We start from the raw sequence: 27,737 nt of genomic DNA, 5'->3' as shown, positions 1-27,737 counted from the left end.
GATTATCTTTGCCGTACTATAAAAGATCATTTGCTGATCTAATTTTACTAATAAAATTGTTTACCTATGTATTCTTTTCGGGCCGATGAACTTTGCCTTGTATATGGCGGATGAGTGTGGGTTCTGTGCCGTGCGCGCATGTAAAAGGATACGGAGAGTGTACACTTTCCAAGATTTATTGACTTCTCAGACAGTAGATTAGACACTCTGACAGTGTAAGGCTTCCAAGCCAAGGATCGTAATTATATAATTTTTGGAGACTCAGCTTTCAATAAATGTACGCTTGCTTGCTTACCGGGGAAGACTCATCCACTGCTCGCTTAAACCTAATCATCCATGGCCTCTCTCCCGCAGGTTCCACCCTGTCGAAACAGTTATTTTCCTTGGGTTAGATAACATCAACGACAACGGCTGAAAGCCTAACGGTTCTGAACACGGTTTAGGAAATTGCTACAACAACAATGCATGGTTCTTAGAAAACATTCAAGTTTGTTATGAATTGTTACAATTTTATTTCAACGCATTTGTAATACCATTTCTAGTCAATGATATTGAGTTTTTGTTAAAAGTTTTTATTAAGAATTGGTTGTCGAGACCGCAACGTGCAAATTTTTGCTTCAAATAAAATAATACAAATAAAAAATGGGTTGGTGTCGAAATTCTGTCTGTACAAAATTCTAAAAACAAAATTCTGCTTTTTAAATTCTGCTTTTTTAAAATTCTGCTTTCTAAAATTCTGCTTTCAAAATTCTGTATTACAAAATTCTGTATTAAAATACAATGTTAACAATGTTAAAGAGGTAATGTGATTATTTAACTTATTATTATTATTATTTTTTATTATTATTCGAGATATTAAATAAAAAATAATAATAATAATTTTTTCTTCAGTTTCGATAGAATCCACAGTATTTTTGCGTAGAACTCTTCTAAAAAAAACGAACAGCTGCGAAGAATTATTAAAAAAAGAAATGCATTAAGTCACACTACATATTTAAAAAGAATTGCAAAAAATATTGGAATTGGCTAAACTAAAATATTGTTATCGCTTAAACATACCTATATGTATATTTATGAATTAAATGTTTATTTTGTTACTTCTTGTATGACGAAAATCACAAAACTTGAATAAAGCAGAATTTTTCGCATTAAACATGCAGAATTTTGAAAAAGCAGAATTTTAAAAAGCAGAATTTTTTTGCAATTTACAGAATTTTGTAAAACAGAATAATGACACGCTCCCATAAAAAATTAATCAATTGTGAAGCCGCGAACAGAAATACGTTTTAATTAACAAACAAACCTTGTTGAAAATTATTTACCAATGATATTTTTATTTATGAACATAAGTAAAACGTTTTATTGGTGCTTTCATTTGCAAATATAAAAAAATATTGAAGAGGAATTACAAGTAAGTACAGCTAAGTACAACTATAATGCCGGCACTATGTAAGATATAGTTAGTTATAATATTATTTATGATGAAGCGTTTGTGGATAGAGTACCACTAGAGTCTGCATTTTTCCTTTGCAGAGCTAGATAATAGTTATTCACCACCTCCTCGATACTCTGTTCATTTTTAAACATGCAGCTCAAGTCTCTATTTAATCTGCAAATAACTCCTGCTGCGCAAATATTCCAATTCCAGCATACGAGATCACATTTAAGCACCTCAAGGTCCTCTTTAAGCGAAATTATGTTCTGAAAAATAGAAAACATACAAACATACAAATGAAGATTTTGATGTAATTTGCATGGTTTTTTAAACCGTTTGTCTAAATGATGTTTCTTAAAAAGATTTAAATACATACATACATAGGTACTTCTAGACCGCCATGTATTCAAAGTCAAAGTGGTTTTGCCAAAAACAGACGACCAAAATTTTATTTGTTGAAAGGAGTTTGATTAGTAATAGAAAAAAAAAAATAAGTTGCCTACTCTACCTCAAGGTTTTTGCCATTTACTTTTGTTTTAATGTCTTGGCACGGTTAACTTTCGCAAATCTAATCCGACTTCGTTTATTAAAAGGAAAAATTAAAAGTCAGTAGATTTAGGGAAAATCACTCAACTTTAATGATATCGGAGCCGTTAGTTAATATAAACGAATTATTAATGAAAAAGTAAATACAAACGGCCAAAAGTTATTATTTTTAAAATGATAATTACACTTTGCGCCAAAGTTCGGATTTCACGAGAAACTTTCAACCGTCAAAGTGCGCAACGCTCTTGAGCTACTTTTATAGTTTCTGTATGCGTATGACTTGCCCACAAAAAATTATTATTTTACGCTGCAGATATAATGGCAAAAGCAACTACTTATAAAATGAAGAGAAATATGAGAAATTAGTGAAGTACGAGTATGTCTTAGAAATTTTGATAAGATATTTCTATATAAATACATACCATAGCGACTGTATAGTCAATTGAATTAATCTCTGCTCCTTTTATAATAACGAGACTAATATCATATCTATATTCGCTCATAAACTTCACTACTTTTTCTTTCAGATATTCAGCAGACGCGAAATCCAGTGTCTGCTTGACATCCACAAAGCATACATCAAAATCATTAACCTATAATGAAATAAATGTCAATTAATTTACGTCACAAATTTGATACAAACTTTGTTTACCCTTTTCTTTTCTAAATATATTTGTGGTCTTGCGCTTCTATACAATATAAAAGTAATATTGAATATTATACCGCAAATAATCCCGTATTCAAGACTCCAAAATAGACAAGTCAAAAACGTTAAAAGAAATGGAAAAAGATCGATTTCTTAAGTGAAGAAAATGAAAATGAAGAAATTAAAATTATATTTAGTATATAAGAATGTTTTCTTCCTTGTTAAAGTCTCTACTTTACTTTTTGATTTCCATATATCGCGCAATTTCTTCAGTTCAACAAGAGATATCATAGCTCCAATAATAACCGAGGCCAAAGTTGCTTTCGGAATATAGTAGAAAGTTTGTGTGAGAAACGCCAATGCTATCAATACCATCGAACCCGTTACAGCACCGCCTAATGGCGTTTTAACTCCACTAGCATTGTTAACAGCTGTTCTTGTAAATGAACCTGTTACTGGCATAGATGTAACGAAACTCCCCATAATGTTACACATGCCAAGAGCGATCATTTCCTGTGATGCGTTAACAATTTTACCTTTGGCTGCAAAAAAAAAAAAAATAAAAAAATAAAAAACAAGTTAATTTATGTTATGTGTACAAACCGACATATCTTTTAAATAAAGCCGATTACGTATGTGCATTAGTATTAGTTAAGACATAAGGGAAAAACTTACAAAATGCTTTGGCTATTGCCACTATTTCAAGGATCGATACCAATGGTATCGATGCCAACGAAGATCCTATTGTGCTTATCATCTCACTGAAAGACACCTCCTTTCCATCGACATATGTGCTGAACGGTGGTAGTCGGAACGGTGGCAGTCCTGCTGTAATGTTACTAGTAATTTCGAATGGCGACGATCCATCTCGACTTAACTGATATGACAAAAACGTTCCAAATATTACTACCATAGCGTTGCGAGATAGAGAAATATATTTCCAAATTATCTTATTGCCGAAGGGTATATTTTTCACTTGCTAAAAATTGAAATTTATTTAATATTTTCATATGTACTTTGTTTTATAAAGGCGTTTCAAATAAAGACGGGTCGATGTTAAAAAGCTGTGGCGGCCTTCTTGTTTTGGTGGTGTCTGTCAAATCTGTTATTAATCAGTCACTGATACCGATTCACCACGACAACTTGCTCGATTGAGCAGTTTGTGTAAATGATAGGACTTTATTATAAATGGTTTCAGTATATGGCTACCTCTCGCGGTTAGACGGATGCCCTCAAAGTCAATAATCCCTAACATTGCTCAAATTCAGTCGGTTTTATACATCAGAGACATTGATAATTGGATTTCTCTAATCCTAATCTAATAATTTCTTTAATACCTCACGCACAGCTTGTTTTACTCCATTTCGACCCGCCCTTTTTAGAAATGTTTTTATTTGTTGCTTTATACCTTTAACAATAGAAGAAATATAAGACTGGATACGCCAAGTAAAGAGTCATTCAAACGAATTGATGTTATGTGTGTAAATAAATATTTCCACGCCGCAATAAATTCTGTTGACGGACCTTTGAATCAAATAAAACTACATTATATAAGAATGTGCATATAGTGAAGATCTTAAATATCAGTGATAGAATTCATTTTAGTAAAAAAATTATTATTTATTCTTTGATCAATTAAGTACAACTCAAATGTATTACTAATACTGAAGCTTAAATATAATATATGGTGAACAATACGGTGAGATACATTAGTTACAATTCAAAAAGTGTATCTGCAGATTAAGGTTTAACTTTAAAGTTTCTCGTGAGTTAGAGAATATATTTAAATTTTTACAATATTGGTTGGACTGCCTTATACAACGTGTAAGTGGTTCATTGACTAAACTTGGTAAATAAGGTAAATGGAACATATTTCTGAGTTTAAGGTTACGATTAGGACAATTAAAAAGTATTAGCTCTAGTAAGAAGTGGCGTTTGATATAATTCGTGGCTACGTCCCTTATAAACATTAACGATGAATTTTTTCTTCGCATTTCTAATGCTGGCAATGCTAACAAAAGGCATCTACTCTTATATGCAGGCAAACTAACTACAGGGCCAAAGAAGGGAATGAACGGCAAATCTGTGCAACGTTTATGAACCTCAATTCCCAGATGATGCTGCAATATTCGAGGTTTGTTGTAACAAGAGAAAAATACAAATTCTTCAGCGTGAAAAGATCCTGGACCTCCTTTGAATTCCTTACTACAAAGCAGAGCATAGATCTGGACTTGGCAATCATAAAGTCTATTTGTTTAGAAAACGACATTTTCGATGTAAATATGACCCCCCCAAGTATTTCTTTTCATATATTTTTGTGATGGTAGTAGTGCCCACCATGGTCGCCCGAGATGGCTACCTTGAAGCACACCTGAGGTAACTTTGATGGCATCAAATTTTATATTATTTATACTAACGAATCGAGTTCTATCTGTGAAATAAGATGCAAACCATTTAAGTAAGCTAGGGTAAAGACCAATTGAAACCAGCTTTTTAAGTAGGATGACTCTATCGAATTTATGGCTGGTATAGAATTTTCAATGCTTAAATTTTATTTAAAATATTTTTTTAGAAGTTATCTTTAAGTAAATTATAATAATATAAATAATATGTATGTATTTATTTTATTACAAATTTTTATTTTTATTTATTACAAATTTTAATTTTTATTTTTAATAAAATACATAACAAATATTTTTTATTGGGTACTTGTTGTAGATTTCATTACATCTTTTTGAAGTGAAAACTTCTTTAGAATCGTTGGGAGTGATTTGAGACTCGATGAAACGAAAAAGCGACACTCTTGGCTACGAATATGTTGTTATATGTTGATATACGTATGTATATGTGTGTGGCTGCGTACTGCTGAGCCACGCTAGTATAGTGAGTATACTACACTACCTATTACTTGCTTTGGTGTTTAGTTCAAGCGTCATACGTATGCATGTTTGTATGTATGCTAGTACGTATGTGTGCGCGCCTGCGTATTACGGTCAGCGAGAAGGCATTATGTATACCTATAACTACCTAATACTTGCTTAGACCAAGCGTCCTACGAATGTTTGTACGTCTGTGTAATATACGCGTTACGACGCTCATAATAGAAACCGCGTGTGCTGTATTGCGTCCGTATTTTTATATTCGTAAATATTTTCATTTTTAAATATTTACCGCAATTATGCCGAAAAATAATGCAGAAAAGTGTCGTGAATATCGACAGAAAAAAAAACAAAAAGAAAATAGAACTAAAAAACCAGATTGAGCAATGGAAAAACAGTTTTAATTGTGGCAATTTATATTTCACCGAATCAATCAATAAATAACACCACGGAATTCATTCACGAAAATTTAATAAAGTATACACCAGAAGTATCGCGGATACTTAGAAAAGATTACGATAAAGTTCCAATGATTTTAAGTGGCGATTTTAACGTAAATTTTGCATTGGACACAGCGGTTCCTTCAATTGACTTTCTCAATACAACATTCAATTTAAAAATGTGTAACAATCGCACTGAATCGACAACACGATCAAAAACAACCATTGACGCCGTATTTCAAAGATATGTTGACAACATCGAAACCAAAGCATTTGTATCATATTTTAGCTATCATAAGCCACTCGTATCATTTGTTGAAATTGAAAACATTGAGGATGAATAATAATAAAATGAAGAAAATAAAATATGAACTTTATAGCAATATTATAATGAACCTATAATTATCCCGCTCCTAATGCTGCTCTCGTCTCATTCTCTCTCAGTTTGTTTTACGGAAGGTTTCACTTCTATCGCGTCTAACCGTTAGACTGGTATTTTTTTATTTTGTTTTTCGGAACACATTTAAATACAGTTCTATGCGACTGTGGGCGGGTCTTTTCCAATTACAATAGATTTAAAATTTTCTGCTCAATAATGACTCAAAAGTAGTAAAAGTTTTCAAAGATTTGGTTTTGAAGCCCTTATCAGAGAAATTCCTATTTTTAGACGACTTATCTTAACTCTAAAGAAAACGTTATCAAGAAGCCAAGTAAATTTATCGGCACATTAAATTCAATTTCGCTTTCGCAACTTGATCATGAACTATGGAAGAAACGTATGACCAATTTCAGAATACCATACCTTCTGGTGTCATAAAAATTGTACGTCTTTATTTGCTTTACAACTGAAAATTTTATCATAGTTGTAAAAAAGGTCTGACCGTTCCGTAATATTCTGATAATGCAATACATGTAACCCTGGAATTGTTTAAATGCTTTTTGTGGAAATTTGTTATTGTATTTGTTATTTTTTGGATTTAAATAAAAAATTCTACTCGGATTCACACAAATCCGCCGCAAGAGTTTCATCGTAGCTCAGATGAAGCAATAGTAATGAAATTTGTGATTGATTTATTCTTTTTAGAGTCATTGTGAATAAATGAATGGGAAGGTGTCGATATCAAATGGGAACCATGACCTGCGAGGTGAAATGTTCATACTTTTACTTACTTTTCATCCCGAACAGATTGTTAACTTGCGCACTACCAATTGTGCATGCTGCAGCCATTGTGAATCCCGTGATGACAGGCACGGAAATAAATCGCACAAGTACGCCTAGATTAAGGATTCCCAGGACCAATATAATGCAACCCGCTAGAAAGGATATTAAGACGGCGTAGTCAGGTGTTATAACTGCGTAATCGTGCACCATCATTGCCATGATTGCTGTGGTGGCTAAATAAATTTATGAAAAAAAAACTTAGCTTAAGTTTTAGTAATTGAATTTCTTTATTTACCAATGGTTATGTCCTTGCAGGAACCAAATATAATATAGGTGAAACATCCCATAAAGGCTGCATAAAGACCGTATTGGGGTTGCAAGCCCGCGACGGTGCCATAAGCAATTGCTTGGGGGATAGTTGTAAGGCCAACTGTAAATCCGGCAATAGCATCTCGAAGTAGAAATGTTGGCTGATATTTAGGTAGCCACTTTAGAATTGGGAATTTCCCTGTGATAATACTTGGCCGGCAGAGTTTTTTACTACTGTTTAAAATTGTTGAACCAATATTAGAGTTTTGTGGCTCGTATAATCCAACTGAAACAAAACAAGTATTTCAGATAACAATACCATTTCGAACAATCTGATAATTTGATACACGATCAAATCATTTTATGGCTATAAAAACAGTATGGTTCATAATAATATAGAAACCTATTTCATAATTCGGAATTATCAGCTCCGTAAAATAATATTAGGATAATGCAGAATAAAATTGAAAGTACTTATTATTCAACAATTTTTTTTTTAAGTTTTTTCCTGATTTTCTTTTATATCTTAGTTTTATTTTTTTATTTTTGAAGCTGCCGTTGAATGGGTTGGTACGTGACTACCACTCGGGAGTGCGCAGGTTCGAGTCGCCGCGTATGAAACACCAAATGATAGAAAGAGTTTTTTCCTAACAGTGGTTGCCCCTCTGCAGGCAAGGGCAAGTGTATTCTACCAGTGACTTTCGAGGGTATTTCTGTCATGAAAAAGCTGCTCATAAAAAACCATTTGAACAACATTAAGACGCACGCCACAAATAGGAGGAGGAGCTCGGCCAAACACCTAACACAATTGTACGCGCCAATTATTGTTTTTTTTAATAACAATAAAATTATTAAATAAACTAAAACCAAACGCAGCGCTAGCGACAGAGGCTTTTGGCTGGCTTTTAGAGATTGCCTTGTCTAGATATGTCGGAGAAGACCAGATCTTTGAGAAATTTTTACATTTTTGAAATATTAGAATCTGAAAGATCAATTAGTAGTGATAGTGGATCATATCATCTCGTCAAAGTGCTGATGTCTTTGTCATTCAAATTCGGGGCAAAAGGCTAATAAATGCAGTATACTGAACTGGTTTTCCAGAGGACAAGATAAAGGGTGTTTTTTTAGAGGTTAGGTTTTCAAGTTGGCACTACTTTTTTCGTAGATGGTCTTTTTGACAGCTGTCACTTGGTTTATGCTCAGTTTGGTTTGCCATTTCATAATGAATAGACTTACACCTGAACAACGTTTGCAAATCGTGCAAATTTATTACGAAAATAATGGTTCGGTTCGCGCGACGCATCACAAGAAAATTTTGTTCAGGGATGAAGCTCACTTTTGGTTGAATGGGTATGTCAATAAGCAAAATTGTCGCATTTGGAGTGAACATAATCCACAAGCCATTGCTGAGACGCCGTTACATCCTCAAAAAGTCACTGTTTGGTGTGCTCTATGGGAATAGAGGGAATCATTGGTCCATATTTCTTTAAAAATGAAGCCGGCCATAATGTTACAGTCAATGGAGAGCGCTATAGAGCCATGATTAATGACTTTTTCGTGCCTGAATTGGACGATGTTGATGCGGACGACCTTTGGTTCCAACAAGACGACGCTACATGCCATACAGCCAACGCAACAATCGATTTATTGAAGGAAACTTTTGGTGAGCGCATTATCTCGCGCCGTGGACCTGTGGCGTGGCCTCCAAGATCGTGCGATATAACACCGCTGGACTATTTCTTGTGGGGCTATGTGAAGTCGCTTGTCTACGCAGATAAGCCCGAGACGATTGACGTCTTGGAAGAGAATATTCGGCGCGTTATTGCTGACATACGGCCTCAATTGCTGCAAAAAGTGGTCGAAAATTGGGCCTCTCGGCTGGAATTTATTCGAGCCAGCCGCGGCGGCCACTTGCCCGAAATCATATTTAAAACATAATGGCAAACCCTTATCTTTATAATAAAGCTAAATTTTTGGCCATAACATTAAATTATATACGTTTTATTTCATCTTGAAAACCTAACTTCTAAAAAAAACCCTTTAGTTACCAGTTAAAAATATGTTATTTTAATATTTGGGGAGGCGAGATAGGAGGGTTATAGCATTACAGTTCCTGCTGAGATAAGTCGCTATCCATCTGTTTAGAAGAAGAAGACAAGCTTGTAGGAATGTGACGGTTGGAATGGAGTTGAAAAAGTTTGCAACCGGCAAATTCGAAATAAAAGCTGGAATCAGAAGCCGCGTTGCTTAACTGTCTGGCTAACTCTAGGGCTAGGATTAAGAAAAAGTCATTTATGTTGCATACAAAAAAGCCCATAAGTGGAACTGCAGACTTATGGAAGTTTTCTCTCTAGGGTCACTAATGTCTGCTTTTTGTAGTGGTGTAAATATTTTTAACAAAACAAAAATATATGTTAAGTGAAAAAATTTACAAAATAAAACGTGTTAAAGCCTTTAACAATTTCCTTGAACATAATTTTTATTCAAAAATTTAATTTTTTTAGTTAAAGGATAAGTTAAATTTTCATTTATATGAACCTTTTGTTTTATATGTACGCAGCATGAACCCACTCAAAAAATAAACATATGGGTATATACATATATATGTATATATATATATATAATATAATATACAATTTGCGCTTACACGCGTTGTGGGTGTTTGGCCGAGCTCCTCCTCCTGTTTGTGGCGTGCGTCTTGTTGTGGTTCCACAAACGTACTTATATATATAGTAAGTCACAATTAATTAAAAATAATAAATATATCATTTTCATTCAGGATATTTCATTCCGCATTTGATCTGTTTGTTATTTGGCATAAGTTTAGCACAATGATTTTGAATAAACCGCTTCTAGCAGAAAAACTTAATTGCAGCAAAAGTGTCGCTGTAGCAAGTTGGATAATTGCAAGATTAACTATTTTTTAAAAACCCAAGACTCTTTCTTTATAGCCAGATTTTTTATTTTTATTTTTTTCTGGAATTACGTATTGGTTTAGGAAGTTACAGTGAAAATCTCATGGATGTATACTTGTCGCTGGTAAATTTTCTTCTGGTCAAGAGGCTGTCCGGCCAAGGGGGAGGCAGTTAGCATTCGTTAGGCGAATGTTTAATATATAACAAGAATAAACACATTTCATATTTTATATATTGTAGTAATAAAAAAAGTAACTGGAAATTTAAACTATGTAGAAAAATAAGATCCATAGCTTCAAAACCTCAGGAATTGTGAATTATTGTAAGTTGTTTTTAATTTGCCGAAGACTCCGCTGCTGTTGTAAGTGGTTTTCAAAATTTTCTAAAGCAACCAAAATATCGTTCAAAATCGTACTTAAATGACAATCAAAATCAGCCTAAATAATTGGTCCACATGTCGGAAGCTATTGATTTCTTATTTAAGAAATGTAGTAGTCGAACGCATTGGATCGGGTTTACTACCGCCTACGCTCTTGAAGCAAATATTTTTTACAGTACTCGTACTTTTAATGAATTCTTTCTTTATTACGAACACTAAGCCCAGACTTCATTTTCTCAATTTTTAAGTTGGCAATAAAAGTTAAAGTTTTTATTATTATTATTATTTTTGATTTTATGTTATTTATATACATATGTACATATAAATGTTCCTTTCGGTTAATGCATGTACCGATAATTATTCTCCTTATATGCGTTCAAAAGGGTTGGTGTCGAAATTCTGTATACAAAATTCTAAAAACAAAATTCTGCTTTTTAAAATTCTGCTTTTTTAAAATTCTGCTTTCTAAAATTCTGCTTTCAAAATTCTGTATTAAAATATAATGTTAACGATGTTAAAGAGGTAATGTAATTATTTAATTTATTATTATTATTGTATTATTCGAGATATTAAATAAAAAATAATAATAATAATAATTTTTTCTTCAGTTTCGATAGAATCCACAGTATTTTTGCGTAGAACTTTTTTTTGCGTGGGGGGCCTTCGGCCGCGCTTCAAAAAAATAACCCTCATCAGTCCAACTCCGGCTATGCAATCCACAGTATTTTTGCGTAGAACTCCTTTCCGTTTTAAAACCATTGAGGCCTTCCAGCCTTTTTTTTATTCAATATCTCGAAAACTAAGCGAGATATCAAAAAATTTTACTCCTTCATTTCGTTTTCTTTTGTCGAGTTCTATAAGAATCCGCCATAAGATTGCGGCGCCACGGAAACAGCAGAATCCCCTCGTACATATGTACATACCTACATTAATTATAGTTATCACAGTTATACATTGGTATGTACACATGTTTGCAATCAAATATTACCTGGAAATGAGAACTTTGACTCTCTTCTTGTATGACGAAAATCACAAAACTTGAATAAAGCAGAATTTTTCGCATTAAACATGCAGAATTTTGAAAAAGGAGAATTTTAGAAAGCAGAATTTTAAAAAGCAGAATTTTAAAAAAGCAGAATTTTAAAAAGCAGAATTTTTTTGCAATTTACAGAATTTTGTCATCCAGAATTTTGTAATACAGAATAATGACACGCTCCCGTTCAAAATATCTATTTTATTTTATTTAATTTTATTTTTTCATTAAAACTGAAATTTGATGTCATTGCCACTATAGAATCTGCACTTCACACTGCAAAACTAACTGAAATTTAGTTCGTTGTGAATTCCCCAACGAAACATGTGCACGAATTTCTTTTTATTTATCCATAAATGCATATACCTATGCACAGATGTATGTACTTGTACATATCTCACGTCCATTTCATTGTGTTTCACATTTTGTTTTGCTGCTGATGAGGAGTTCGCGTTCGTTCAATAGAGATGATTTTTAGAAAAGCTTTGTCCGCGTCCGGTAAAGACAATTGCCCGCTTAGGAGTCAAGTTGCTCCAAATAATGACAAAAAATGCTGTTTTAAAGTAATTGGTGATAGCTCAAGACGAGTATCTGATAGGGGAGTTTTGACAGTACAATATAATGCATATTTTTTCGGATTCCGATTTATGTTTAGTAATTTTAGCGAATTTTCAAAATATTAAATTTTATGAGAATAATTTGCTGTGATTATAAATTAGATGCACATATGTACATACTATGTATGTGTGTATGTTTGTACATATGTATATGAATTTGCACATGTGTTTCTACATATATATGTGCATATACATATGTACATATTAAAACTGTTTGAGAAATGTTACTAGACTTATTGACGGAAACTTTCAATAAATTAAGAATGCAAATACACATGAAAAAATTACAATAGGTTTTCACAAGAAATTCATTAAACTTTTCGCATGCCATACGCTTTCATAAACAGTACAATTTACGGCATTGTTTTATGATGCAATCTGAGAATTTTATTTATTTAATTAACAATATTTTGTATACGTAAAACGATGACAGACACACAAACTTGTCTTATATGCGATCACTCATACATATGTACATATGTAGGTATATATATATTTATGAATAAGAATTCGTATGTACGTATATGTATTTATCAGTCAATGAATTTGCTAAATAATCGTTTATTAAAAAGTACAATATTTACCGTCTACGTTTGTCATATTTGCAAGGAAACCCAAAAAAAAACAACTAAATCGTTAACAGCAATTCGCGACAGTAATTCAATGTATCTGTTCACAATTACAATACATGTATATACATATATGCACACATGACACGCCACGCGATATCACCACCGATCGGTTAGAGCGTTGAATTGTAATTGCCCAACAAGTAGACGGCTCTGTTCAAGATCTGCTTTACCAATATACGAAGTATTAAAGGTTCTGACAGCTGATACTCGCATTAAACAGCTAGTGGCTAATCTATTTAAACCTGCAGATTTCTCAGGCAATTTGAGATAGCGACTCAAGTTTGCTTATTAACTAGAAATTAACTTTATGTACTTTTTGTGGTGGTAAAATAATTAATAAAGTAACGAGGGTAGGCTATACCAAAGTATTCGCTAATAATAACTAACTGTACTATATTTTTGTCTTACATTACCCTCTTTAAAATATTATCTGCTAACTATAAAAATTATACGTGATTTCCATCCATACTTATCAAGTTGTAAAATCCAAATGTGTGCTTCACGCATACGAGTATATGTATGTTAAGGATTTTAAAATGTGGAAAGTTTAAAAAGCTCGGCCAAACACCAATTTCTGCCTATTCTTATATGAGCATTTACCGTGTTACTGATGTTCCGGTTCGAGTTGTGAAACTCTGCACATCTGCACATTTTTGAATGGAACAAACAACTTTAAGCATTGTGTTAATCTAAATCTAAATTTGATTTGGCTTAAAATTTTGACAACTAAACTTAACGTAACGACTCTTGACTAGTACTCGTATATCTTTACATAGTTTTTGTTGTAACGCTTAAACGTACTCACGGATATGTCGATTGGCTCACATGTGTACATATGTAAAGTGTTTTCCAATAAGAGGTGTTATTTGATAGTCAATGAAAAATGCTATTTTTTACAATAAATGATCGGATGTTTATTTCATTATAAAGAGCAAGATATGTCGTGAATAGTGGAAAATAGCATCAGGCAAATGACCACCACGACCACGCTTACAGGACAATATCCTTTTCATCAAATTTTCCATAACCGAATTGCAACGTGGTCCTCGATAGCCTCACGCATTCCATCTTTGAGGACTTGGGCTGTTGGCGTAGACCTTCTCTTTCACGTGGCCCCAAAGAAAAAAGTCACAAGGTGTTAAATCACAAGATCTCGGTGGCCAATTGGGATCACCTCTTCGGGAGATACCACGGTCCGGAAACTTTTCCCGTAAATGATCAATGGCTTCGTTGCATGTGTGGCACGTAGCGCCGTCTTGTTGAAAATAAACGTTGTCCAGAACAATACCATCCAGATCAATACAGCCATAAAAAATCGATAATCATATCTCGATAGCGATAGATAGATAGATAACACCTGTTATTGCAAACCCTTTATTTACATGCGAGTATATACATATATGTGTACATATAGATTTCTTCCTGTAGGGTAATCGGACAGTTCCTAAATTTACTTCATTGGAAAAATACAGATTAGCACTGAAAAGCATATTGCAAACATGAAATATGCCTTTACCATACATATCTCCGTAGAGGTATTGGCGATCCCGTGCATGTGGTATGCACATGCGACGAATTCTGAATGGCCTTCATTAAATTGCCGCTACCAAACAGTTGCAAAACAATTATTAAAATTTAATGAAAAATGCCATAAATGTGCGGCTACGTTTTTTCTTGTACAAAATTAAGCTACTAAGCTCGAAACCTTTTATATACCAGGGGGGCCAACCTGCGGCTCTTAGAAGGATTATTTGTACCTTTCGATATATGTAACCGAGTTCCCTTTACATTTGTGTGCTATTATGTTTTTATGAATATGTTACGTTTTTATCCAAATAAAATGTCTCACAATAATTCCGCGGTTTCGATATTAAAAATGGATTAGATTCCATAAAGAAAACGTTTGATGTGTCTCTTAATAAACTTGTAAATATTTCAACCCCCTGAGTTTTGGTATCCTTCCTTACGCGTTTCATAACATATTATATATCTATTATTTTTCAATGAAGTATTTAAAACAATATTGCTTCCATGAACTTCAGATTTAAGATTAATTCTTTAATCTGAGCTTTTAAAAAATATTCATTTGGTAATGGGATAATCTATATTTTTTAATCGGTTGGTAAGAGGTAAATATAACATAACGGAAGAAACATTTGCCGTAATCAAGTCTCCAAATCTAACTGATAAGCTGCCAGTGACACCTACATTCTCATTTCGTAGGTTTTTTTATTGCTGCAACATTGTTTATTGTGGTATTTAAAAGGATATTTTTAAAATCAGAAAAAAAAAAACATTTATTAACATACAATATTTTTAAAAGCAAATAAGAAGAGAATATCTGTAATCTATGTATGTTAACTCCGAGATCACTGGATTTGGTTGTTTTTCAGGTCCGGAAATTTTTCAAATATCGAATTGAAAGGAGTAAAAACTTTGAAATTGATAAATTTGATTACAATAAAAACTTTTCAATTTCCAAGAAGCTCGATTTATAAATAAATTTATATAAGTGCGATGTAATGTTACACTTAATGCTCGACGAAATAAAACATAATAAATTTCCTTTACGTAAGAGCAGGACGAATGGATTACAGAAGATGGGGCCTTCCGAAAGCAGTTATTTTATTTTTCGCTATTTTGACAAGTTTGACCTTCAATACAAACAAAAGAAGGAGAAATTACATGCTTGTGAAAATTCAGTGAATGAGTTGGTAATATTGTGAGATTTAAACTAATAAAAACAAAGTGTTGAGTGCTAAATTGTGAAAATACAAATGAATATAAAGCCTCAAAATGCTGTTTTTGCGTTTTTAAGCGGAAGACACCGTCGCAAGAATGTGTATGTGTGTGAGTATAATTTCTTGTGTTGGCGGTTTCTATTTATTTCGCCTACTCTTCCTCTTTTCAGGCAAGTTCGTTTATTCATGGGCTCTGACGACGTAGCGAATTCGGAAGACGCAACCATGTATTCTATCATTTTTGAGGCGCGACGTTTTGAGGTCCTACTACGTGTCTTCTCCAATTTGTAGCCCTACTCTCAAGGTTTTCCGTGAGAGTGATTTGGTGGATCGGAATCCTTCCTATCCTGTTATTTACTACATTTTTGAACCTCTTCCAAATTGGTTCTTAATGGATTTCGATACGGTAAGGGTGGATCTACCTTAAGATCCAGACCGTAGAGGATCCAACTGTAATCCGAACAGAACTTTTATTGGAGACTCTCCAATTATCTACCCTTAGTGTATTGTTTTCAGACAGAATAGTAACACCAATACTACCGCCTATCCCCTGAAGTATTCCGTACTAGGTGAAAGTGATAGTATTACCCCTGTTACATACCGATAACTTATATTAATGATGAAATTGTAAAAAGACTCACCTCGGTCATTCGTTTCAAAGCTTCCCCATGCCTCGCGTTGGCGTCGCATTCGAGTAACAGGATTTTGTTTTTGTTTTCGAGCACAAGCCTGCGAGCCTCCTCGGGTGGTGCTGGCCGGTTAGAAGTATGTTGCTGACGCCGTCAGCGACCTCCACCCCAACAACTGTCACACCTTGTGAACTATACGGTGGAATTAAAAATTTGTTTAAACGTTTTTTAGCTACAATACATGACTTCGAATTACCTTAAACCTGTTTATAGCACAGCTTGTAGTTTTTTTCAGTAAACCTCTTTACCACACGCACTGGTGGTCCGCACTCAAAGTTCCTGAATAAAGGTGATGTCGACGTCCTCCTCCGCCAGGAGAACGGTTAGGTTGTCCAATGTAGTCTGTGAGTGCTTCAGACTTATTTGGACAACCTTTAAAACTATGTTTAATAGTTCGATTTTTTAGGTTCGGCGTCATCTAGCTGCATACCAGTCCGCAGCTCGTTGGCACCGTTGACCTCATCCTGCTCCTCCTCCGGATTCGCAGAACGGAATATCTTTAGCTGGGCCTTTCGTATGCCGAACCGAAGTTTGTTTCCCACTTTTTCCAGTGGTTCAATGCTTTCTTCCGTTATTTGAAGGAGGAACGACACGCTGTGTTTCTGCGGAGCCTCCGCTTTAATGATTGACCAGTCGGTAATCGGTACTGAGCGGTTATGAGCCTGAAGATAAGGAATCAACTGATTTGCTTCAAACCCCATGTTTGGTATCCAGATACGGGCTCTCGGCCTTCGTGGAATCTCGCTGGCTGGAATGAGCTTGAGTTTCAAACCCTCCCAGCAGTTCTGTATTTTGTCAATCGTGTTGATGAGGAAATTCAAGGAGAATTGGTCATCACATTTGATGACACGGTAACAGCGGACCACCTCCACCGAGTCGAAGCTTGGTGATTGACCCTCCGGGTTAGCCATGACATGGTCGACGACTATGCGAGACAGCCGTGCCTCAATCTCCGACCATTTGTCGAGCACTGGTTTACCGCGGTTGGAAGTTCCGTCTACCAATGCCATTTTAAAACGGTCCCGTACCATCTCACTGAATCGCTTTATAGGTTTAGAAGCAACCGCACCCTGATCTAAGATCTTGTGCTTCTTGGTTACATTCCCACAATCCCGAACATCAAAATCTGACCATTTGGCGAGTACTGGTTTACCGCGGGTAGAAGTTTCGCCTACCAATGCCATTCGAAAACGTCCCATTTCACTTGATTGCTTGATAGGTTTAGAGGCACCCGCGCCCTGATCTGAGATCTTATACCTCTTGGTCATATTCCCACTTTCGTCGTGCGAAAGGTTTCGTTTTCTGACTTCTGTTATACTGGAGGCTTGAAATTCCAGGTATTCGTCCACCACCTTTTGGCATCTTACCTTATCGGTCTCATCTTTGGGATGAACTCTACCTTCGGCCTCGTTTTTACGAATCCTCTCAAGGATAGCGAGAGACCTCTTATAAAGCTTAAACTTTGATGGACCTTTGTTTTCACGCTTTTGCTTCATGGCTTTAGCAGATGAGAGAAAATGGATAATGGAGAATGGAGAAAAATTATTGCTACCACGAAATATATGTACGTAAAGATTATGTTTACATTTTGGTATATTTATTTATTCTTACATCTGCCAATATTTACGTTACCTGACTCTTCAGAAGCGCCGAAATCTCCTATTCCACTATTTACCTAAAAATATTTCTTTAATTATAAAATTTAAGCAAATAAGAATAACTTACACTTTCAAACATTATACAAAAATAGAAGCAAAGTCTACCAACTAATTGTTAATTTTCCATAGTTGAGTTCACCTCACTTTAAGCACAGAGTGACACATACACAACAAAAAGCACTAGATATACTATCCAAAAAAAAAATGCCAGCAAGTAATAAATGTTATGATTTGTAAATGAAAATCAAATGTGCAAGAGTGGGAACAAGTAGAGCATCCGCATTGCTTCGTTAGATGATGTTTGATGGAATTTTTCATGCTAATTGTAACGGTTCTAAGCTGTAATAGGTTTTGAAACCTGTCAAGTAGCTTTGGTGATACAACATTTTTAGTACTGTTGTATTCATTATAAAAATTTCTATTGAGCCTCATTTTTGTGTTGTTTTCTCTAGTGAAGCGTTGCGTATTCTATTTTTATACCCTAGAAGGAAATAGAGATATAATATCTTCTATTTAGGACTATAAATACATTTCATTATATTAATATTTGCCTCCATTGACCCACTTTTCAGTTTTTTTATTAATTTGTATCATGAGATGATAGTTTAATATTTTTAATATTATTTTCACTGAACCGTATTTCATTAAATCTGATTTACTTTGCTATTTTGAAAATTAAATATTAAGACTGCAAATTGCCCACATGAGAAAACGGGACAAACTTAAAACATAATTTTGACAGATGTTAACAAATAGGGATGATAGATTATCAGTTTAGGCCTTAAGCCGTGATGACTGTGTTAATTTTTTTCCCATATCACCAACACAATTTCAGTTTCTTTGTAAACAAACCACTGTCATCACCTCGCTAAATCAGCCGCTGAGAGCCGGCTAACGACCAATTCACATGTAATTTCTTCTCTCTTTGGAGAAACCTGACGTCCGACTTGTCAAACTCGCTAAAAATAAAGTAACTGTTTTGAGTAAACGCCACCTTCGGAATTCAATTCACCTTGAAATAGAGCATTGGAAAACATCACAAACAAGGCGAATTTATTACAGGTGATGGCATCCGCATGCTTTTTGAATTCCATCACGTCAAAATCAGCATGCTTTCCTCCACACTTGCCAATTTTCAATGTACACAAATGGCAAAGTAAATACACAGATGTAAGCTTCATTTTAACGTTATCTATATTTACGGCGAAAAAATCAGCTGGTCGGTTGCCATCACCCTTAATCACAAATTCTTGTCGATATGTTAAGTCAACAACGACACTCTGTGTTTTATGGCAATGGACTGATCGATAATCAAAAGTGTTAGAATTTATCAACTGTGATGGAAATTTTGCTTAATTTCAACTGTTAATGAATTAGAAGTTTTATTGAAACAAGTTGTATTTTCTGTGTCCAGATATAAATAAAGAACTGAAAAAAATGAATTTTCAACATTTGTCCACAATGCCACCGCTGCCAACGGAGAATGTTCCGACGAAAACACAGCCTCCGCTGCCTGTAGGCATGCCACCTCCGCCTCCTTCAACACCTGAAACTTTTCATTTATCGACTTCAAAGGATGTAGATTGTGCGAATTATTCAAATTACTCCGTGGCACCGCCAATGCCGCAAACTCCTGGAACTAGCAGCTTTCACTCTTTCCCATCAACTTTTTATCAAAATTCACGTATAGAAGGGGGAACACCCATTTATCCTCATTTTCGGGATGCGACTGTCTTTGCAGATGGATATTTAAATGAAGAAGGATATAAAGGGCCACATCCTGCCCCCAGAAAAACTGAATATATTCCATATGAGCCCACATATAACGAATACAATTATCACAAACAAAAGTACGAAGACTCTATTCATCGCAATTACAGGAGTGGCAGGGACATGGTGATGAATAAAGTACATTATAAGCCACCTGATGGCGCAAGAGCATTTTCATATGAGTACAACAATTCAACAACGAACCCTGGCCATGGTGTACCCAGAACAGCTTTTCGCAATACATCTAATTCCACCTACACTCATCGTCTCCCTTTTACGCCTACATCAACCCAAAGGTATGATATACATATGTATTTATGTTTTTCTAATTTTACAAGTTTAATAGTAAAATAAGTATTATTTTTTAGAAGTTACGGTTATGCCAAATATTCGGAATCTAGTAGATTCTACAATCAAAGAGAGAGGAAAAACGAGACCCGGAATGACAGCAAAGACCAAAAGTATGAAACTGAAAGAGATAGATTATTGAAAAGTTGGAGATCAAATTATTGCGAAACATCAGATGATATTGCCGAGAAATTAGCAGAATTAGGTGAACAGGATGAAAATTCTCGAAGCGTATGGATACGTTCGTCTCCAGCGGACCTCTTTTATCGTCGTACAAATGTCTCAAATGAGGTTGTTTCCACGAGCAGGTTAGAAGCCCTCTGCAAATTGTTTGAAGAAAAGTTAGTGCAACGTGCTGAACGTATAAGCGACACATTGCCTCCGTATGAGGCACCAACACGTAAACCACGTCGTCGATTGTGTAAGCATAAATCGGAAGCTTGCTCATCTTCCTCTGAAGATTCATCTGACGATGATCTTAAAATCGAGCAAGATTGTTGTATGGAAGAACTCACTCGGAAAATACAGCATCCATATCGGGTTCATGCTGATTTATGGCATAATGATTCAGGTGAAATGAATGACGGTCCCCTCTGTCGCTGTTCTGCAAAGGCGCGCCGCATTGGTATCCGCCACGGTATCTATCCTGGTGAAACAGGGTATTCAAAATGTGTGATGAATTCAAATAATGCATCGCAACTTTATCATTATCGTATCACTATATCACCTCCGACGAACTTCCTTACTAAAACGCCAACAATAATTAAGCATGATGAACATGAGTTCTTATTTGAAGGTTTTTCTATGTTGACACATTCTCCTCTTGCGGACTTACCAACATGTAAAGTTATTCGTTTTAATATCGAGTATACTATCCTATATGTTGAAGAAAAGATGCCGGAAAACTTTACTATAAGAGAACTGGAGTTGTTCAGTAAGTATGAATTGGTAGGGTTGTACATATATTATATAAATACTCCGAAGTTGTGGCAATTATTCATTCTACATGCAGACAGTCAGCCCTTTTGAGCTGTGTCCTATTATATTCACGGAAGCCATACATGCGTACTGAATCAATATTTTCATCAAAACAGTATTCATTTAAATTTATATATTTATAATATTAAATTTTCAAGAGAGCTGTTAAGAACTCTGCCACAACTTTTCCAAAATGCCAATTTGCTTGGCAGGTTTTGCAATAGATTTATGGCTATATGCACACACACAATAAACACTAATTTTCCATATTTTAGATAAATACCTATTCCACGAACTTCTGGAACTGGTGGATTTCTCATTGTACCCCAGCGGCATGTCAAGTTCAGAAACATGCCCCGCCTTTCATTTCTTTCCACGTTTTGTAAGAGACTTGCCAGATAACGGAAAAGAAGTATTGGCTATGAGTGAAGTTCTTCGATACCTTTTAGATAGTGCAGCACCTCTTGTTGATAGAGAACAACTGCGCTGCATAAAGGATATCAGCCAGCATGATTGGCAGGATTACGTTGACTTTATAAAAGGCATGCTTGTGACAAAGCCTGGATTCAAGCCGTGTTCTGTGAGGGTTGATCAGTTAGATCGAAATGTTTCTGATTTGCCTGAATGTTTTGATGTCGAAGAAAACGTTACCTATCCAGCAATCGTTCATTTTGGTATACGCCCACCACAATTAAGCTATGCTGGTAATCCCGAGTACCAAAAAGCATGGCGCGAATATGTGAAATATCGCCACTTGATGGCTAATATGTCTAAACCATCATTTGTTGACAAGCGTAAGCTGGAAGAAAAGGAGGCTCGATTGCAGGAAATGCGAACACAAGGACGCATGAAACGTAACATAACAGTAGCTGTAAGCTCGAAGAGTTATTACAGAACTGGAATAATGTGTGACATTGTCCAACATGCAATGCTCATCCCGGTACTTACTGGCCATTTACGATTTCATAGATCCCTTGATCTTTTAGAGCAAAATATCGGCTATAATTTTAAAAACAGGTTGGTATATTTAAATTTATTTGTTCCATTATTATGATTTTCATTATGGTGAAATTTTTTTCCAGATATTTATTGCAATTAGCTCTGACTCATCCATCATACAAAGAAAATTATGGAACGAATCCTGATCATGCCCGAAACTCACTTACTAATTGCGGCATTCGGCAACCCGAATATGGTGACCGCAAAATACATTACTTGAATACACGAAAGCGTGGCATAAATACCCTTATAAATATAATGTCAAGATTCGGCAAGGAATACGAAACGATGTCAAATATAACACATAATGAGCGATTAGAATTTTTGGGTGATGCCGTTGTTGAATTCTTAAGTTCCATCCATTTGTTTTTCATGTTTCCCGATTTGGAGGAAGGTGGATTAGCCACATATCGCGCGGCTATTGTGCAGAATCAACATTTGGCATTGCTAGCTAAAAAGTTGCACTTGGAAGAATACATGCTTTATGCACACGGCTCTGATTTATGTCATGAATTGGAATTGCGACATGCTATGGCTAACTGTTTCGAGGCGTTAATGGGTGCGCTCCTACTTGATGGTGGTATATCAGTAGCTGATGAAGTATTTATGAACGCCTTATACATGGAAGACGAGCAATTAAGAGAAATCTGGAAAAATTATCCAGAACATCCGCTGCAAGAACAGGAACCATTAGGTAAGTATGCATATTAGGATGACCGGGTACAAAAAAACTTTATTTATATGGGGCCAGTTACCGAGGTATTTTTGTGCGTCTTTAAAAAAATGAAAACCAACTTTGAGGCCCAACTTGTCGCCTGAAATAGTGACTCGCAGCGGATGAAAATTAGGCCTGTCAAAATACTGTCATCAGGTATCCCCGTTAAGGAGCGTAACAGCATCCTCAGCAAGCAAGTCCTGCTGGGATGTTACCGTAGGAACTTGCTCAGGCACTTTAGTACTCATTTCTTCGACTTGATTGACGAGATCCAGAACCTAACACAACATCTACTGGCCAGCCCAGTATATAGACACATTATAAATGACTTTCATCTGGAGTCACCACCTTCTTAAACTCCCGCTCCTCCAATGCCTTCACCGGAATCCAACCACCACCCATTGCTGGCGAAGAGCTTTAACTCGTTCCAACGACAGTCGGTTCATTACCGAACGGCAATTTGGCAAGGAATACAAAACGGACTAAGGACTGTCAATTCAGCAGGATTTCAGAAATATTTATGATGTTACAACAACAAAAAAAAGCCTCAGCTGTCTCGTGAGACCCGCGTGCTGTTGGCACAGTTACGTTCAGGAGATTGTAGCTGGTTAAACTCAAACCTATTCAGAATCGACACCGAAATGCTCAACATGTGTCTGGCATGTGAAGGTTCTCAACATGACTCTAACTTCCTTTTCACATGCTCACTTAAACCCGCACAGATAACGCTCCTTTCTCTCTAGTCCCATTTCGTCGAAACAGCATGTTTCCTGGGCCTACCGTTAGATTACATAGACGACGATGACTAATGGCATCATCCCACTGGGCAGGGTTTTATAAACTGTAAACCCTTGTACGATGCACGGATTGCACGAATAGCAAAGTCTTGTATCCCAGAGACACAACAACAAAATGAATTGTAGTATGACAAATGCGACCCTCTATTATATGTTATTGTATCATACAATCGTGCTAGACATAGAGAATCCCCCTAATGAATGAGGATTTAAATGCAGATTTTATGTATATTTTTTTTGAAGGGGACTCGTCCTGCTCACGCTGTATATAAAGGTATACGAGTATGTATATATTTATAGTCAATCTTTCAGAACTGCTTTTTTGATATTTTTATGTTTTTTTCTTTTTTTTTTAATTAAATAGGAGATCGGGCTTGTATTGCTTCCTATCCTGTGCTTCAAGAACTAACTAAATTTGAGGAATCCATTGGCATTCAATTCAAACATATACGTCTACTGGCTCGTGCTTTTACGGATCGCTCCATTGGATTTACTCATCTTACATTGGGATCTAATCAACGTTTGGAATTTCTCGGTGATACTGTTCTTCAATTAATTTGTTCGGAATATCTTTATCGTCATTTTCCTGAACATCATGAGGGTCATTTGTCGCTCTTGCGATCATCTCTCGTGAACAACCGCACTCAAGCAGTAGTCTGTGATGATCTTGGTATGACTAAATATGCAGTTTATTCAAACCCAAAGGTGGAATTGAAGACAAAGGATCGCGCAGATTTGTTAGAAGCATTTTTAGGTGCACTATATGTTGATAAAGGCCTCCTCTATTGCGAGCAATTTTGCCATGTGTGCTTATTTCCACGTTTGCAAATATTTATTATGAATCAGGATTGGAATGATCCAAAATCAAAGCTGCAACAATGCTGCCTTACCTTGCGAACGATGGAAGGAGGGGAACCTGACATTCCGATTTATAAAGTGATCGAGTCTATTGGACCAACTAATACGAGAGTGTATACAGTTGCAGTTTATTTTCGGTCTAAACGTTTAGCGACCGCAACCGGTTCTTCTATTCAGCAGGCTGAAATGAATGCAGCGAAACAAGCATTGGAGAATTCTCGTGATTTATTCCCTCAATTGGATCACCAAAAGCGTGTAATTGCTAAAAGTATCAAAAAACAGAAGGGTACCGAACTAAAGCCAGAACTCGAAGAGATATTGGCTGAACAAACTAAACCTAAAATTACGAACTCAATGGAGGATGAATCACATCTTCCTAAACAATACCGAGTTCGCGAAGACATTTCAAGTGATGAGCTACCAGAAGATGACATCAACGATGCTGGAAATATAACCAACAAAGGTTTGCTAAATCCCATTTCTTATCACAATATATATGATTTCATATGGTTCCGCGAGAGAGCAGCAGGGGCATGAGAAAAATTGAAAACTAGTTTTTAATTTTCCCATCTATTCAAAACCATTTCAGAAGTGGTAAAATACTCAAAAAGAAAAAAAATAATAATGCTGCCCATACTGTTGCTGAACAAAGTTTCCATGGTTAATAATATGTTGATAATTACTTAAATATTATTATTATGAGTTTTCATTTCAATCTGTCAATTCATTCCTTGTTTACAAGCCATTTAGCATTGGTAGCGCTAGTAGTAGTAGTATTTTCTTCAATGGAAAAAATCACCCTTTTTGGGTGTTTGGTCGAGCTCTTCCTCCTATTTGCGGCGTGCGTCTTGATGTTGTTCCACAAGAGGAGGGAGCTACAGTTTCAAGCCGACTTCGATCGGCAGATATATTTTTATGAGGAGATTTTTCTTGGCAGAAATACCCTCGGAGGTTTACCATTGCCTGCCGAGGGGTGACCGCTATTAGAAAAATGTTTTTCTGAATTTTAGTGTTTCACTGAGATTCGAACCTACGTTCTCTCGGTGAATCCCGAATGGTAATCACGCACCAACCCATTCGGCTACGGTGGCCGCGATCGCTATCAATTAGTACAGTAGAAATATAGGTTGCTGAATTCAAACGTGGTCGTACAAGTCTTGAAGACGACCCACCTTAAGGACGTCCAAAGACAGCCACAACACCAGAAAACGTAGAAAAATACAGGACATCATATTGGAAAATCGTCAAGTGACTAAAAGAGATTTAATAGAAGTCCTATGCATCTCATTCGACAGTGTAAGCAATATTTTGACTGAAGTATTGGGTTTCAGAAAACTATGCCCACTGGGTGCCGCGTTCGCTAATAGTGGAGCAAAACACATTCGATTTCAACTTTCGCAGCAACATTTAGAGCGTGTTCAAAATGATAAAGTGGATTTTATGCGTCAATGTGGATTTTGTGCGTCACTATGGTTGAGACTTGCGTCTATCACCATGATCCTAAATCAAAATAAGAGGCTAAAGAGAGTGGTGCGAACCTGGTTCTTCGGATCCGAAACAAGTTCGTGTCCAGTAATCGGCCAAGAAGGTGTTAGCAGCAGTTTTTTGGGATGCGAAAGGAGTTGTGTTTGTGGATTACTTTCAAACGGGTAAAACAATGAACTCTGAATTATTGAATGAAAATATTGAATTATTGAAGCCTTTTAGACCAGCTGAAGGAAAAACTTCGTAAAAAATACCCGGTTATTTTTCATCAGGGCAATGCACCGTGTCATAAGCGCATTTTGATAACGGCTGAAATCCGTGAACTAAAGTTAGATATGTTGGAACATCCACCGTATTCACCAGATTTGACCCCTAGTGACTTCTGTCTGACCTAAAAAAATGTATGCATGGAAAGCGTTTTCATCAAATGATGAAGTCATAACAGCTGTGTGTTATTGCAGCCCTTCCAGATTCTTACTTCTGGAATGGAATTCATAAATGAGAATCCAACGAACTTCCAACGACAAGTGTATCGATGTCTAGGGAGACTATACTGAATTATAAAGTGGGCTTTTCTTATCGAACCGCAAAAGTTATTGGACAACCTAGTACATATTGTTTTATTAACTTGCAATTGTGTTAAGGAATAACTTTGCAATTGTGTTAAGGAATAACAGTTTAAGCTAAAAGTTGATTACCTTCAATAGATTAATTAAAGAGTGCCATACATAACATAAATTTTATATTAAATATTGTACATAAGTTTACTTTTTCTCATTATCATTTTAGATACATTTCGAACATCCTTACATTACCGTTATATCACTCACTACCCATATCTGTCTATATTTAATTCTCAGGTCATTCAGGTCATACCAGTTCAAGCAGCTCAAGTTCAGACGATGAAATGTTGGAAAAGGGCCGCGTACCAAAGCTGAAAAAAAGAAGCCGCACTAAAAAACTAGAGTTTATTGGGCACGGATCGAGGTCAAATTTATTTTCATCTAAAAGAGTGTGCCACCAAGTGGACGAGGAAGATCATCAGAACACCAGCAAAAGAAATTGCGAAGATGTCAGTAGTGACGATTGCTTTGGAGAAAATACAATTTCCACAGTTTCTTGTACAGCCGAAAATCATAAATTATCACCGAATAAGCCTGTGCCTAGCTCCGCATGTAAAAATGTTAGACCAGTCGGAAATACAATGCCTCATGACTTAAAAGATTTGGTGGAAGATGTTTCGTCAAACTCTGATATAGAGTCAGGGGAACTTAGTAGCTAATTTCCATCTTATTTACCTGCATTAAATGTTAAATAAAATTCATATTTAAGCACTTCCAATAAAATGATACAATTATTTTGTGTACTTACTAAATTATAATAAAATAACTACGTTTTAGTGATTAACGATTCCTAATGCTGTCATTGGTACATTGCGAAGCTTTTTTTAATTACGGCCGAGTGCGTGAGAGAAAACCACGTGAACCTCGCCCTGTGTGAATTGAGGCCAACTTTAAAAAAAAATATATGACACATTTTCAACAAAACTCCGCAGTGAAACATATTTTGGATCCACCGCAGAGGAACAAATGGGGTTATTTCTAACCCCTTATTCTAATATTCCTCCGGTTGTTGTAAATGTAGAAAGTTCCTGCAATGTACTCTTTAGATCCACCAGAAGAAGTCTACGGGGATCAATCACCTCT

General features: G+C 35.6%; 2 protein-coding genes across 5 annotated transcripts; one reads left to right on the top strand and one right to left on the bottom strand.

Annotated features, from left to right (window-relative positions):
* Nucleotides 1-1,337: 1,337 nt before the first annotated feature.
* LOC129243888 (sodium-independent sulfate anion transporter-like) lies at nucleotides 1,338-18,185 on the bottom strand. Of its 4 annotated transcripts, none has more exons than XM_054881304.1 (10): nucleotides 18,149-18,185; nucleotides 18,056-18,098; nucleotides 7,404-7,703; nucleotides 7,117-7,341; nucleotides 4,036-4,151; nucleotides 3,303-3,606; nucleotides 2,867-3,169; nucleotides 2,634-2,779; nucleotides 2,404-2,574; nucleotides 1,338-1,701 (listed from the first exon to the last, which is right to left on the bottom strand). In XM_054881304.1, exons 1-10 carry the CDS (start codon nucleotides 18,158-18,160, stop codon nucleotides 1,477-1,479), a joined length of 1,845 nt encoding a protein of 614 aa, XP_054737279.1. In that variant the 5' UTR covers nucleotides 18,161-18,185; the 3' UTR covers nucleotides 1,338-1,476. The 4 variants fall into 4 exon arrangements, with proteins under 4 accessions (XP_054737279.1, XP_054737280.1, XP_054737282.1 ...); XM_054881305.1 differs by lacking the exons at nucleotides 18,056-18,098; nucleotides 18,149-18,185 and adding exons at nucleotides 16,376-16,555; nucleotides 16,620-16,797; XM_054881307.1 differs by lacking the exons at nucleotides 18,056-18,098; nucleotides 18,149-18,185 and adding an exon at nucleotides 12,946-13,262.
* A 1,189-nt stretch (nucleotides 18,186-19,374) lies between these two features.
* LOC129243660 (ribonuclease 3) lies at nucleotides 19,375-27,397 on the top strand. The gene is made up of 6 exons (XM_054880849.1): nucleotides 19,375-20,147; nucleotides 20,220-21,133; nucleotides 21,453-22,194; nucleotides 22,260-22,870; nucleotides 24,053-25,009; nucleotides 26,892-27,397. The coding sequence occupies exons 1-6, from the start codon at nucleotides 19,519-19,521 to the stop codon at nucleotides 27,311-27,313; spliced, it is 4,275 nt and encodes a 1,424-aa protein (XP_054736824.1). The 5' UTR covers nucleotides 19,375-19,518; the 3' UTR covers nucleotides 27,314-27,397.
* Nucleotides 27,398-27,737: the final 340 nt, after the last annotated feature.

Source organism: Anastrepha obliqua, chromosome 4 (assembly GCF_027943255.1).
Source record: "Anastrepha obliqua isolate idAnaObli1 chromosome 4, idAnaObli1_1.0, whole genome shotgun sequence".
Classification (NCBI taxonomy): domain Eukaryota; kingdom Metazoa; phylum Arthropoda; class Insecta; order Diptera; family Tephritidae; genus Anastrepha; species Anastrepha obliqua.
The sequence above is the reverse complement of the archived record's forward strand: the minus strand, read 5'-3'. Positions and strand labels throughout refer to the sequence as shown.